Source organism: Watersipora subatra, chromosome 7 (assembly GCF_963576615.1).
Source record: "Watersipora subatra chromosome 7, tzWatSuba1.1, whole genome shotgun sequence".
Taxonomy (NCBI): Eukaryota; Metazoa; Bryozoa; class Gymnolaemata; order Cheilostomatida; family Watersiporidae; genus Watersipora; species Watersipora subatra.
Window position 1 is genome coordinate 25156680 of NC_088714.1, and position 14613 is coordinate 25171292.

Genomic DNA, 14613 nt, shown 5'->3' on the forward strand with positions numbered 1-14613 from the left:
TGATTGTATTTTTTATTTATAGAAATTACCCTTTATACAATTATAATTCATAACTCAATTTAAACATAGGGGGTCCTACATATGATACTACATGTATTTCTATTACTTTTATTGCTATCAAAAGATTATAGTCTCCAGATATTACATGAATACGAAATGATCATTAGAAATTTTGATTTAGTGCCTTAAATTCTATAAAATAAATTCAACAATTTATCAAGATTAAAAAAAACATTGTTCAAATGGCTTTGTATTTCAATAATAAAACAATTTCATTTTAGATGTAAACCGGTAATGAACGAAAATATCAGTGAGAAACTTGAAATTGTTTCGAGTCATCAAGAAGCTTTTCGATGTCTGCCGGAATATTTGTTAAGGCCAGTCGGAGTTCATCTTCGAGGTGAGCGTCACTCAAAGAATTTCTTTTGTTCGATTTTATTAATTGCATGCGACTGAAGAGATATTCACACATCCATGTCGAACCGAACAAAACGAGAAAGCGTTTTGCGTAGCATGTAAGATTTGGAAATTGAGTGTGAGGCAGACCGTATTTGTAGAAGTCCATCAGATTCCTATTTAAAAATTGACTCTTGACATCAAAATCACTTTGTAATTCATTCAATTCCATTTGAAGCTCAACGGGGGCATCAGCAGGATCCACGTCAAAAGGCATTGAAAAAAATTTCAGCTGGTCTTCACAAGCACGGAAATCCTTAAATCTCCTGGCAAATTCTTCCTGCATCCGTTTTAACTCACTCACAAAGAATTCCCGGTTCATGGTTGAAATGTGCGACTGTTTCTGAAGGCAAGGAAAGTGGGCATAATTGCTGTCAGCAATTTGAGCAATCCACAAATCCAGTTTCTTTTGGAAAGCTGTCACCTCCCCAAACAAATTATGGATGAGTTTTTCTTTTCCTTGTAACCGCACATTCAACTCATTCAGTTTGTCTGTAATGTCCACCAGAAAAGAAAAATCATTCATCCATTTGTCGTCATCAAAATTGATGCATAAATTTCCTTTTGCTTCAAGAAATGCTGCCACATGTTCTCGAATATCGTAAAAGCGTTTCAAAGTACGTCCACGGCTGAGCCACCTGATCTCGGTAAAGTAAGGAATGCCAGAAAATTCGGCGTTTATCTCATCGAGAAAATTTCGAAACTGTCGATGATTCAATGCACGACTCCTAATGAAGTTGACAGCTTTCACGACATTATCCATGACGTGATCAAACTTAAAGATTTTGGAGCAAAGTGATTCCTGATGTATAATGCAATGGTACCACAATATTTGGTCTTTACTCACATTCAGGGATTCCAGTTTTCTTTGGATGAAACCACGCAAGCCTTGCTCCTTGCCGATCATGGCCGGTGCACCATCGGTAGCAATTCCCACCAGACGATCATAAGTCAGTCCCGCCTTTTCGAGTGCAGTGTCGATTTCTTTGAAAACAGCAGCACCCGTGCAATTTCCTTTCATGGGGCATAGAGCAAGTAATTCTTCAGTGATATTAAAAGTTGAATCAACACCTCTCACGAAAATCGCCAGTTGTGGTGTATCAGTAATGTCAGTAGATTCGTCGATGGCAATGCTGTAAGTTTCGAAGTTTTTACAAAGTTCGTTCAACTGCATTTTCGTATTTTTGGCCAGTTCTTCAATCCTTCGGGTTATTGTATTACGCGACAAGCTAACACATTTTATAGCTTTCTCTTTCTCTGGGCACAGAATTTCAATCGCCGAGGTGATACATTCTTTGACAAAATCTCCTTCCGAAAAAGGTTTCATGTTGCGTGCAATCTTTTCAGCAATGACGAAACTCACTTTGGCAGTTCCCCACATTTCCACGTTTCACATTTCCAGTTTTCCAGCGATTCTCCTTGTCTACTTTTCTGATTTTTCTAGCCGACGCCATGGATGAACAAAATTTGAAATTTATTGTGAAAAAGAAACTACTGTAATTTGCTCATCGGTATAAGAAGGCTTCCTTATCAAAGGTTGTGCTGGAGTATATTTGAAATTGAATCACCTCAAAAGCCAGTTTTATTGATGCGGAAAGTCAATAAGGCGTGCGCGCCTCGGTGGAAAATACCATAGATATTTCAATAAGCGGTAAAAAGTTCAGCGTTTTCTATTGAAATATCTATGGTAATTTCCCAGCAGTCCTTCTTCAACCAGCTGAGGTGAGCGCCCTGAGGCTTTTGATTCGACGATCGAATCAATCAATCGTACACGCTGTGATACTTCACTTTTTATCAATTTTTCAATGTCAGCAAAGACACTAATTTTTGACCTAACGCTACTGAATTCTTCAAACTGAAAACTATTGATTAGTAGCCAATCATCTTCGAAGAAAAATAACAGTTGTAAGCTTCTGCGTTAATAACAGGAATAAGTTAAAGACTGACGCACGGGCCGGATTCTAAGGCTTCATGGGCCGGATCCGGCCCGCGGGCCGGACGTTGGGCAGCACTGGTGTAAGGTTTCAGTGCACAAGGTGATTGTATAAACATGGCTGTTTTACAGTCTTATCCACTGTCAATAATTTCTGCAAGGCTGTATACCCACATGCACACTGCCAAATACCCTTTAAAAGCAAATCGGCTTTGCTAATAAAATGAAGACAGATATCTTAACCACAGCTTATCCAATTTGAGTTAGATATTTGCTTGACATTTGATGTCGTCACAGTTGCAATTACTCTGTTACAATTATTCAAAATTCAAATTGGGCATGCAAATATAAGGTAAAGACAAGATTTTCTCCAACTATTCAAATTGAGTGTTCAAGTTCAAACTAAAAATGTGTGTGAGCGATTATACTTATTTACCGTCAAAATTCTGAGTAAAGGAATCAAAGTGTTAAACAACTTATCTAATTAGAAGGAGATGTGGCTGCTGGCTCTGGCTCTAAGCTCTTGCTTTTTGGCTGCTGGCTTATTGTCTGACTGGCTCTGGCACTATCTTTTCTTCTTTGCATTGGAAGTTGGATACTGTGGGGTAGGATTCTCATGTACTTCTATTGCGAATTGTTGTAGACGTATTATAGGTTCAGCTGCAGAATGTATTGATGTAGAATGGTGATTCTAAGTATATTGCAATTGTGAAGACACAGTCAGCGGTTTGGCAAAGTTATAAACTCTATGTAGCTGTGGTAGCTGTTCTGGTGTAGAAGGCTCACTAATGTTCATGTAATATGGGAGTATACGGCTATTTCAAGGTGATTAAAGCAGTGGGCACATTGGGTCATGACCTCCTTGGCAGCAATACAACAACGGAAAAGCATCCATCAATGGCAAGATAAAATTTTACAATTGAACAAAGAACCTTACAAGCCATTTTCCAAATAACTGGTAATTCACCGATGTTTAGCGAATACTGAAAAATAAAAGCCAGTATCTGACCGGTGACTAAAACATCAAGATTCAAATCTTCCCTTCACAATTAATCTGGGCCTGGGGCTTTACTTGGCTTGAGGCCAATGAGCATTTTTTCAATTCCTTTACTTGTAATCTGTATTGTTTGGTTAGCACCCTCATCACAGTCCACTGGATCCTTTGAAAAAACACTTTGAAAGCATGAGTTGAAAATCTCTGATGATTTTATAGCAGACATATTTTTAAAAGTGACTGAGTCGAATGATTTTACCATTTTTTCTTATACAAAATTTGTAAAAAGGTTTACTATTCCCACTGCTTAATGGTTCATATAAAGCTTCATAAAATAATTGTGTTCTAATTTGTGAAATAGCTTCTTATTGCTCCTCCTCACAGTTTTATATATAACCAAATCAGTTTCAAGTTTGGATTTTTTAAACTTGTCGTACAGATTTCTCTGTTTTTTCACTGCTTTTTAATGTGATTGTTAAACCAGGGAAGCTCTTAAAGTTTTTACTCTTTGCTACACACCTAGGTGCAAACTGAATGGCAGCAGATTTAAAATCACTCTCAGCTAAATTCCAGACTAAACTAATGTTTTGCTTTCTTCAATCGCCTGTTTTGTTGTTATCAGGGTGCGATTCAGGGCCTCACTGATTACAGGAAAGTTAGTTTTAATATACATTTTAAAAGAGGTAGTTCTATTCCTCGGATATCTGAACTGCGCTTCCAGTTCAAGTTCTACCATGTAATGGTCACTGAGACCAGGATTTACAACGTTTAGGTCATAGATGAAACTAGGCCTATCCGTTAAAATCAGGTCTATGGCATTACCAAGGTAATGGGTAGGTTCAGTTACTATTTGACTCAAGTTATGAGACGGTATGCAGTTTATGAATGATCTGTGAGTTGATCTTTGGTTAGAACATAGTTTAACCAAGTATTCAGACCAATGGATGTCCAGAAAATTAAAACCCCGATAACTATAATAGTTGATTTCAAACAATTCAAAAAATCAAGTCCCACAGCTCATCGAGTGGATCTACTGCATCTTTAATTAAACTAGGAGGAATATATACACACAAAACAACAAATACGAAACCACTCTTAAAACACTCGATATGAGTACAAACAAATTCAATAAAGAAAAATGACCTACGTAGTTGCACATGTTGGTGTAGTAAACTAGGTTGTAGAGCAATCATAACTCTACCCCCATGTCTATCCTTATGACATCTGTTTATAACCTTTTGCATTGAATTCAGAACCATGTTGCTATTACAACTGGGGTCAAGATGGGTTTCGGTCACACATAAAATATCACACTCTGAAGCCAGAATTTGCACCTCATTTAGCTTTGCTTTCACAGATCTGGCATTTGTTAACAACGATCTCAAATATTTATTTTCACTACTTTTTACCTGTATATCTTGAACTTTCCCATTAGATTTTCATCTCTTGTTTTCTATAATGTTTGAAATATCCGAAAATCCTAATCTCTTTCCTCTATAGTCATATCTAACTTGGCAAAAACCCTAGGTTTTTTCAGACCGTTGACTGACTCTTTTAACTATCTCCCATTTTTTCTTCTTTTGAGCTGGTGCAGATCTTTCAAGGCCTTATTTTCTGCCCTCTCTGACTGTTTTCTTCATTAATTCTGCCTAGTCTAAATATGTTATCTGGATCTAAGTTGTATGATATGTGGCAATCACCGAGTCAACTTTTTACTTTGTTCACCTGTATCGTTTTTATTTTGGCTCTCAATTCCGAAAAGAATCAGCTTTTTATTTCTGGCTTCTCTGGAATTTTCTCACTTAGATTAATGAGCTTTTGCGTGGCGTTTGTTATTAGCTGAGAGTTATTTTCTAGACTTGACTACACTTGCATATAAAGCTTTCATTGATTTCAGCTTCGGCTCCACCATACTACTCAGCATGTTTTGAATGTTGTTGATGGTGCTGTCCAGTTTTTTAATTTGGACAGGTATGTCATTGATCTTACTATGCAGTCTAACAATAGTTTTATAGTTGGAAACGTGGCACCCTTTACAAATGTACAACAATGGCTCAGACTGGCAGCGGGGCATTTCTGTATACATTTTGGCTGACATCCTGTCAGCCAAAATGACGTCCTGTCTATAACAATCTCGCATCGCATTTTATTTAGTTTATGGCTAAATAAAATTAGTACGTTTGTTATGTTATATTTTTCATTGTTGCTGGTTGAAACTGCATTGCTACAATACTTTTTTATTACTCAGTATGAAACATCAAACGTGTAACGATATTCATTTTCACAGTATTTGTTTTCTGTAGTTTGAATTTTGTTCAATCTGACCAATGGTATTTCTTGGTGCAACAATATACAACATGACCAATCTTGATTTTAAAAATATGGTGAAAGATTTGCGAATAGCCACATGGTTGTGGCGAACATGTTGTCTTTGATATGTTAATAGTCATTGATTGCTATACTCATAAATATCAATATAGGTTTTCAAAAATTATTGAAAAATCATAAATATAATTTTTTAAAAAGTACCCTACAAAATATCTGCAAGATACAAATATTTGACACATGGGATTAAACCTGCCAATATATAAAATAAAATATTAGTGTTAATATATGATCATGGAATGTTGGTCCTGTGCTAGAAATTGATGTAAAGCTAGTTCCTCGCCATAAACAAGCCTTTTTGTTGCTTTTTGTAAGGGATTCACTTGCACTAGTATTCCTTTGTTTAGATATCGAGTCTTCTTTTTTCTCAACAGCTCAAGTTAATTTTATCTTGTAATATGTACTTTCACAATTTATTGGAAATATAAATGAAGCCTAGGAGAATGTTACAATAACAGTTTGGCACTTTAAGTATCGCTGATGCTTGTTCAATATCTATCTACAGGTGCTGCAACCCCTCTAGCAATATGTACTTTCACAATTTATTGGAAATACAAATGAAGCCTAGGAGAATGTTGGAATAATAGTTTGGCACTTTAAGTATCGCTGATGCTTGTTCAAGATCTATCTACAGGTGCTGCAACCCCTCTAGCAATATGTACTTTCACAATTTATTGGAAATACAAAGGAAGCCTAGGAGAATGTTGGAATAATAGTTTGGCACTTCAAGTATCGCTGATGCTTGTTCAAGATCTATCTACAGGTGCTGCAATCCCTCTAGTAATATGTACTTTCACAATTTATTGGAAATATAAATGAAGCCTAGGAGAATGTTAGAATAATAGCTTGGCACTTTAAGTATCGCTGATCCTTGTTCAAGATCTATCTACAGGTGCTACAACCCCTCTAGGCAACCACTAGCATCCATTGAAGTAAACCCCTTGGTATTGTAAACATTTATATATACTAAAATCAGTATTGCTTTTGTAACCAACTGAGCATATTCTACTCACAATATGTGCGACATGCTCTGATGGAACTAATAGCCTTGCTAACTTGACTTAGTAAAACATCACTATTCTTTCTTTACAAATTTACTTCCAAGTATGTAATAAATATTTTTGTTTAGAGTTCGAGTTATAACACCTGTTATTTTATATTCCTTGTCAGATTTGAAAGCACAGCCACTGCTTTGGAGCACTTTTCTTGGGTTTTTTGTATTTGTTCATTAATGCCAAAAACTAGTGAGTTTTAATGTCATACCACGTTCTTGGCCAATACTCAACAGCTGTCAGGATCCCTTAGCATCGTATTTCAACTAAGCTTAGGTACATAATGGTGTAACAACTCCTGCTTTTTATGCCCTAGATGGCAACATGGTGAGTTCCATATCAGACTGATTCACTTAACTAGCCATTTGTATAAACTATCAACTGATTTTCCATCTTCGAATTGTGCGATATTAAAGCTGCCAAATTATTATTACTAAAGAAAAATGTTTTTTAACTTTACTGAATGAAAAAACACTGTAATAAAACTATTACATTATTTGTTTAGAAACAGAATACATGCACACCTGACTTTATATTTTTTATTTGAACATTTCCTGTATAGAATTGTGTCTATCGCAGTGTTGCTTGCTATGGCTATGGAAGGCATTAAGGTATCTGTTTGGCTTTTCAAACATTTTTATTGCTAATGCACAAGATAATGGTTAAAATTCCAAGATTAACCAGACTTAGATATTGATATGCATATAACCCCAGTGTACATCCTTTGTTAAATCATGTTATGGCAGGCTTTATTTCGATTTTGTAGAGGACATTAGGCATGAGATCCAGTAGCAAAAGAAAACTTTTATTCTGGGTTCTCATCATTGCCATTCTTGTCACTCTTGGATACAATATGGGCTTACAGGTGACTCCATATTCCTCTAATCTATATGTGAACTAGCATTTGTAAAATGGCTTCGAGTTAACCATGTTTAATAAATTTATCAGGGAGATAGATCGACAGTATCTAATCATCCTATATCTCCTATAAAGAAAAGTCATACCTCTCACATGACGGATGGTCGACTTACGATTCATCGAGAAGTAAAAGTAAAGCAACATGATGACTTTGGAGCAGCCATGTATGCTATTAGAATTTTGCATCCTAGACCTAAAGCAGAGGATGATAAAAATAAAGGGGTTGCAGAGAATGTCAGATTTCCAGAAAACTTAGAACTAGCAGAGAAAGTAGCATCAGATGAGAAATTAGGGTCCTTCGAAAAAGAGCCAGAAGAGGAGCATATCATCGTTCCCAAAGATGCATTGCTTCTCTCTGATGGTGAGTGTGAATATCTGGTATAAATGAGCACACTAAGTAACATGCAAAGATGCTTACATAAACAAAATCAAGTAGACTAGCTAGATCTTACCTAGCTTTAAAATTGTCTCTCTATTGGATTCCTTGTCGCAAGCTCTCCACCATTAGCTGTTGCAAAGCTCTCTTTCAACTAGCTAAAGCGTATCTTTTGCACAGATTAACCAAGGAAAAACTAACATGTTTGGGTGGCTTTATTTTTCTACTGCTCTAAACTTGAAACATTAACACCTACAGCAACAACAACATGCGGTCATGTTAATTTTTTATGGATAGTAACTTGGTTCGCCTTAAAACTTGTTGACTGATATACACAGCTTGTACTTGTTAGACAGCTTTCTTTCTCCTTTTCTCTCTCTCCCCTCTTGGTGTTTGTACATAGTGGAAATGTTGTACAACATACAATACTTACAGAAGGCAAGGGGATTATTCCTGATAAACTAACCTGTCAAGATTATCAAAAGTCACGGAACATTAAGAACGTGTGGACTTCTCCAGAGATGACTCTGCATCTCTGTCGTAACCACTGCTTTACCGTAAACTCTACTTTCATGGCACTAATGGTGAGTTGTGGTTATTATTGATTATTCGTGTAAACGACAAACATTTTCAAACTGTAGAATACCAGATAATGGTGGTTATTCATGTGCATTGTCAACTTTTTTAGAATGGCGACACATGTTTGTGTCTGAACCAGCATGGGGAGAGTTATGTTCTCAAGGAGTCAGAATGTGATGTGCTTTGCTCTGGAGACAACAGCACTCTATGTGGTGGGAGGCAAAAAATGATCATATACAGAATAGGTAGGAGGTTTACAGTAGAATTCAAACTAATACAGGTTTTTGTTACTGTCAGTGCTGTTTTCATTGTTTCTGGAATAGTACCTTGTAATCTGAAATCAGTTGGCTTAATGACTTGGTAGAAGTTGTTGTTGTTACTGTCTCTACTAGCGAGCACAGTCTACTATTCCAAAATAATTACCACTTGTGAAATTAGTCTGGGGGAAGCTTTCTTTGGGAAAAGCTTGTTGCTGTTTGTTTTTAATTCATGTTTGGTCTCTTGTTTCATCCCACGACCAAATGAGCGGAGCGAAGTTTGAGAGTTTTTATGATAAATGCATGTGCACACAACTTAGGAAAATTATTCATCAACAATGAGACGAACCCTTGTCCCGAAATCTCATCAACAAATTTAACCATCGTTTTGTAGAGAGTCGTTAAAGTATAATGACGATACAAAACACATATAAGCCTATTTAAACATGTTACCAAGTCTTTGTAAATTGTCGAAATTCTCTTAAAACTTACCCATCTAAACGGATTATACACAAATAGACAAATTAATTTGGCTGAAATTTTTCACAAAGCGCTTGACAAGCTTGGTGTAATAAAAGTTAATACTGGAAATTGAAACGCCGAGCGACAGAGAATAGAACGATTAAGTCGTGTGCATTTCACGGAAAAATAACGTGCACATTTCACCAGTCTATAGCATTGTCGAATTGCCGAAGGTTTCTGTAATTAACGTAGGAGTACTGAAATAGGAGTACTTTGGTATTCTAACGGATGTCCAACGCAGTGTAAGTAAAGGAAATGATGAGGATTTTTTTCTAACGATCCCAATGAGGTTATTACAATATTTAATTATAAGTTTGGATGACTACAGAACAATGACTACGTAGAACAGATTTTCGAAAAGCCTATATAAATATCACAACTTATTGATATTGCTAGCTATGACATTTTGAAATGTCGACAAAATTGTGCATTGGTTTTATATTATTACTATATTAATAATATCGGTTATTCTAATAGTATCATTACATTTTACTTCTAATATTAGCCAATATTACATTTCTCCTATTGCAGGGGAGAGATATAAACATATAATCTTTTCCTTTCATTATTGCCATTTGTTGTATATATAATAACTCCCACACCCAGTACATTACAGCTACCATTGCAGTTATCCTATTGCACTGCAGTGCCATTTGACTGCTAATATTGCATTTCTCAACCATCAGAGTACCCTTTCTTTTTTTCCAATATCTCTTTGGTCGTGGGCTGTATGACAGTGGAATTTCTAGTTAATATATTTCGACTTGAGAGTGTGTTGTGCATCATTGAATACCAGGGAAACATGTCTGGTGCTTTTTCTCAAGATGCTAAATAGCTTGTGGTTCATGCTGCGGTTTCTACTTGTGACTAGACTCTCTGGATGGTGAACAGTTTTGGTCCTCTTGGTCAAGAACATCAATTGCCAAACAAAGAGAAATCTGGACGAGGTTCAGGGGATGTTCACTGGCATTTAACTCATCTTCTGTCTGCACTGCTGAGTTACAGCGGGACTTTTACCAGGGTAAGCTTGGTACTGATAAGGTCGATACTGATAAGGTCGGTACTGGTAAGGTCGGTACTGATAAGGTCGGTACTGATAAGGTCGGTACTGATAAGGTCGGTACTGATAAGGTCAATACTGATAAGGTCGCTACTGATAAGGTCGCTACTGATAAGGTCGCTACTGATAAGGTAGCTACTGATAAGGTCGCTACTGATAAGGTCGCTACTGATAAGGTCGCTACTGATAAGGTCGCTACTGATAAGGTCGCTACTGATAAGGTCTCTACTGATAAGGTCGGTATAGGACTTTTTTGGCAGAAATTCTGTCACACAATGTTTTGGTGTGACGATTTCGGGCGCAAGAATTCTTGGCGACAAGTTCCGTATTTATCAATCTTTCGTTTTGACTTATGGCTCAACAAATTTTAAGTAAAAGTGGAACCGAGATTTACTCGAGTGCAACTGGATTTACGTATTTGACAGGTGTAGTTCATGAGATCCTTCAATCAAACGTTGATGATGTGAACGTATAAATTTTTTCTTTTATGTGTGTGAAGTTTCATGAATAAAATTATAGTTGTCCGCATTCTCTTGTTATTATCGTGTTGTTTATTTACTGTATATAAACATAAATAATTTTTTTGATGTAAAAATATCAGTGCTAAAATGTCTGGCACCAAAGAGTGTGAACCAAAAAGTCTGGCACCAGAAAACCTTAGACCGTGGTAAGGTACAGTGGAATAAGTATAATAAATGTGATGCACGTGAAGTACAGCCCAAATTTATAGTTTGAATTGTAAAAGACTATGTTCAGGATAATTGGCAATATCACTAAACTGTTTCTATGTCAAGTCATTTATGAACTCAGAACCCGTGCCAAACATTATCGCCATCTTAATTTGGTACAGGGAATGTTGAGTTATTATTTGTTTTAGTGTCGGAGAAGAATCTATTGGAGCGTTTTATTGGCTGTTTCACTTCAGGAAGCTTCGAAGACCTGACCTCTACTTTCATTAATTCGGTTGGGAATTTGAGCAATGCCACTACCTCAGGCTATAATCATTGCGTAGAAGAGTGTGCTCGCTCCCCTCCATCCTTTTACTCCGTAATTGTGGTAGGTTCAAGGCTAAATTGTTTAAACGCCGTTATATTTCATTATGTTGCTCTTCAGAAGAATTGTAAGGGTGCCATATCTAGCGTGAGAGCAGCATTTTTGGTTTTAGGGCTAAGATGCTACATTGTAGCTAGCTATATGCAGGTTCCCTTGTTTATCGTTGTCTTTTCTCAAATTCGCATGCTCTTGTTTATGGTCATTCACACTCTTTACTCACTTTCTTTTGCATAATAGGGAATGGTTATTTGGTGAACCTATGAAAGAAGGCGTTTGTTAGAGCCTATCTCCTATCTCTATAGTATAGCAACCAGTGAAGTGATTTTTCTTTCTTGTGAATTTTCCACAATGCATTGACAGTCATAACTAATAGAAAGACGCAAGAAACAGAGTACGAGTACGCCAATTATTAAAAGCAACGTTTTGCTAGGAAGACTTTTGACTCCAATCTTTTATTGCTAAAATGCACAATTAATATTTAGAGCGAATTTAATGAGTTTAATGCATTCAGCTGAGAGAAATCATTTTTACTATTTAGTTATCTCTTGTTTACAGGCAGAACTTGACTAAACTGTTGGTGTCAGATGCTAGTGGGCAATTATGTAAAGGACAACCATTCACACGCTTTGACAAATGCCTCACTAGAAATATTTATTGTTAATTATTGTTAATAAAGATGAATTTACTCAAAGTTTTAATAGATTTTCTCAGAAAGTATCGGTGTTTTTCTATCATTTGTGACTGTTTTTGATGTTTGAGGTCTGACTGCCAGGATATTTAAAGATTAAATCAACAAAACTTGATCGCGTTTAAAACGCTCAGATTTATGCGAAAGTGCGATTATGACGTTTATCCATCATTTTTTTACATCATCAAGCCATTTGCACATACGCTCATTCACGAAAAATCCGCCATATTTGTAGAAAACGATCGTTATTCTTTTATTTAATTGTACTTTTTGGTGTTGTTTTGATACTATAATAAAAAAAATTGCAAACGAAAGCATCGTTTTCAAAAATTCATTGCAAAAGCTTCGTGCTTTTAACGATGAAATTGTCTATAAAGATGGACAACAACGATAAAATGACGTCACGAAAAGACGAAGGTATCTTTCGTTGCACTTCGGCAAAGAGGCCAACAGAATAGAGACGTGTAACGCTACAACTTGCACTCAATAGCTGATATCCATAACGAGAGAAACAGGCAGCTGCCAAACTATTAACATCGGTTTTTTCTGAGCGTTTTAACCGCGATTAAGTTTTGTCAATTTAATCTTGAAACATCCTAGCAGTCAGACCTCAAACATCAAAAACAATCACAACTGATGGAGAAATACTGATACGCTGTGATTAAATCTACTAAAATCTTGTGTAAATTTATCTTTAATGGTTGATCCCTTTATCTTGGAAATAAAAGCAACTTTAAATGTCTGATTAAGTTCTATTTCAGACCAGCAGAAATACTTTTTGTAGTTCTCGTTTTCACAGCGCCAGGCATCATGTATTACCTGGCTCATTGAGAATAGCGAGATGGAGGCGTACTCGTATTGGTACAGCTGTGATGGTGTCTCTCCTTTCTATTGTGCAGCAAGAAAAGGTCTCAAAGCATGTTTGCACACTCATGGTTGTTGTTATGCCTTTTACACTTGAGATGCAGGAATACGATAAAATGAATCCCCACAATTATTAGCCTTGTGTACTGCGCTTCAAAATATGTGTTGTATTAGTTTGCATGTAGTTTACTGTAGAATCCAAGAATCCCAAGCTAAACGTAATTGTTCTGCTCAAGGAGACATATTACAGATGCACTTGTGATGTCACAGTTACATGATTTCAAGATTGTTTTGAGAATTCTTTTAATTATTTTGTTATATAGAGTAGAGAGATGCTGATCCACTGGTGAGTTTTTCTTGGCCGCTGATTGAAACAAGATGTGCAATAACATGGCTGACATATGCTAGCAAGTGCTTGGTCTATTGGTTCAGTTGAGACTGCTTGGCATGTGCTATCTCGCAGACAAGTGCATAGGGCTTATGAATTTATGTTACACCTCTCCACCTACCCTTGGATGCGCTAGACTCTAATAGAGGACATATGGCTGCTTTGCATTGCATAATTATGTATTAATTTATCTGAATATTTTTTCATTTCGTGTACTAATGCTCTCTTCTTGGTGTTCGTTTCCTAAATGCACCCTACTTGTCTACTATGTTCACATCTTCATGGAGAAAATCTGTACTTTGGAGTTGTTCTCTCATTCTATTGCTTTAAGATTTTATCCTATGCTGTAGTAATTCCCATTTTATCTGTAGCTGTTTTGCTTGCAGAGACACAAGTGCTTGTGCACGATCAGCTTAGGATGGAGCCAGACTACTGAGGCATGTGCCTACGGTGTAGGGGCCTTAGTCTATTCCAACACACCTATCTCTCACAATCGAGTTACTCTCAGGGTAATTTATTTATTTCTATTGAACTATTGATTGTAAATACAGATAACGACTATTAGCCAGTGATGTTATTTAGTCATCATATGAAGCTTTTTCACGATGGCAGGTGTGTATATTTGGCAGATATGCATTTGCATATTTTCAATGTGAACAACATGTGTCTATGAAGCTGTTCAAGAAATGCATGCCCTTGTGCTTTTTAGTTTGAAAAGAGAAGGACAGAGAAGAATGTAGCTATTATAGCCCACTACAGAGGTGGTAGTACACTCACTTCGGCTATGTTCTCTCTTAGAAAAGGTACAAACCTGGTACTTTTGATTGCTTTTGAAAAGAAAAGATGTGTTCCATTGTCTCACATCTTTGCTTGGCTGTAGGAAGCTTATCTGCTTTTGAACTTGATAAGCTGCTGGGCTCCAAGTGGCCTGGAGTTTCTATCATGGGTCAAGAGGAGGAGAGGTCTAGCATTTTTCTGAACAAGGTATGGCTAGGCGTAAGGCAATTCATGCTCATAGTTGATCTCTAGTTATAATTAGAGTTGCCCCGATTCTAATATCGGTATCGGTGCCAATATGGGTGTTAAGC

At 36.6% G+C, this 14613-nt stretch overlaps 2 protein-coding genes across 4 annotated transcripts in view; one reads left to right on the forward strand and one right to left on the reverse strand.

Annotated features, from left to right (window-relative positions):
- Window positions 1–307: 307 nt before the first annotated feature.
- On the reverse strand, window positions 308–1837 carry LOC137400582 (general transcription factor II-I repeat domain-containing protein 2-like). The gene has a single exon (XM_068086913.1). It carries the CDS (start codon window positions 1835–1837, stop codon window positions 308–310), a length of 1530 nt encoding a protein of 509 aa, XP_067943014.1.
- Window positions 1838–7586: 5749 nt separating this feature from the next.
- LOC137400319 (uncharacterized) overlaps window positions 7587–14613 on the forward strand; it is a 43674-nt gene continuing 36647 nt past the window's right edge. For 2 of the 3 annotated variants that reach the window (XM_068086646.1, XM_068086647.1), the window contains exons 1-9: window positions 7587–7685; window positions 7769–8099; window positions 8550–8698; window positions 8803–8938; window positions 10344–10493; window positions 11410–11588; window positions 13912–14034; window positions 14235–14328; window positions 14406–14509. In XM_068086646.1, coding sequence (XP_067942747.1) covers window positions 7599–7685; window positions 7769–8099; window positions 8550–8698; window positions 8803–8938; window positions 10344–10493; window positions 11410–11588; window positions 13912–14034; window positions 14235–14328; window positions 14406–14509 — 1353 coding nt within the window. In that variant the 5' untranslated portion in view covers window positions 7587–7598. The remainder of the gene's footprint in view (window positions 7686–7768; window positions 8100–8549; window positions 8699–8802; window positions 8939–10343; window positions 10494–11409; window positions 11589–13911; window positions 14035–14234; window positions 14329–14405; window positions 14510–14613) is intronic. The other variant, XM_068086648.1, reaches the window with a different exon arrangement.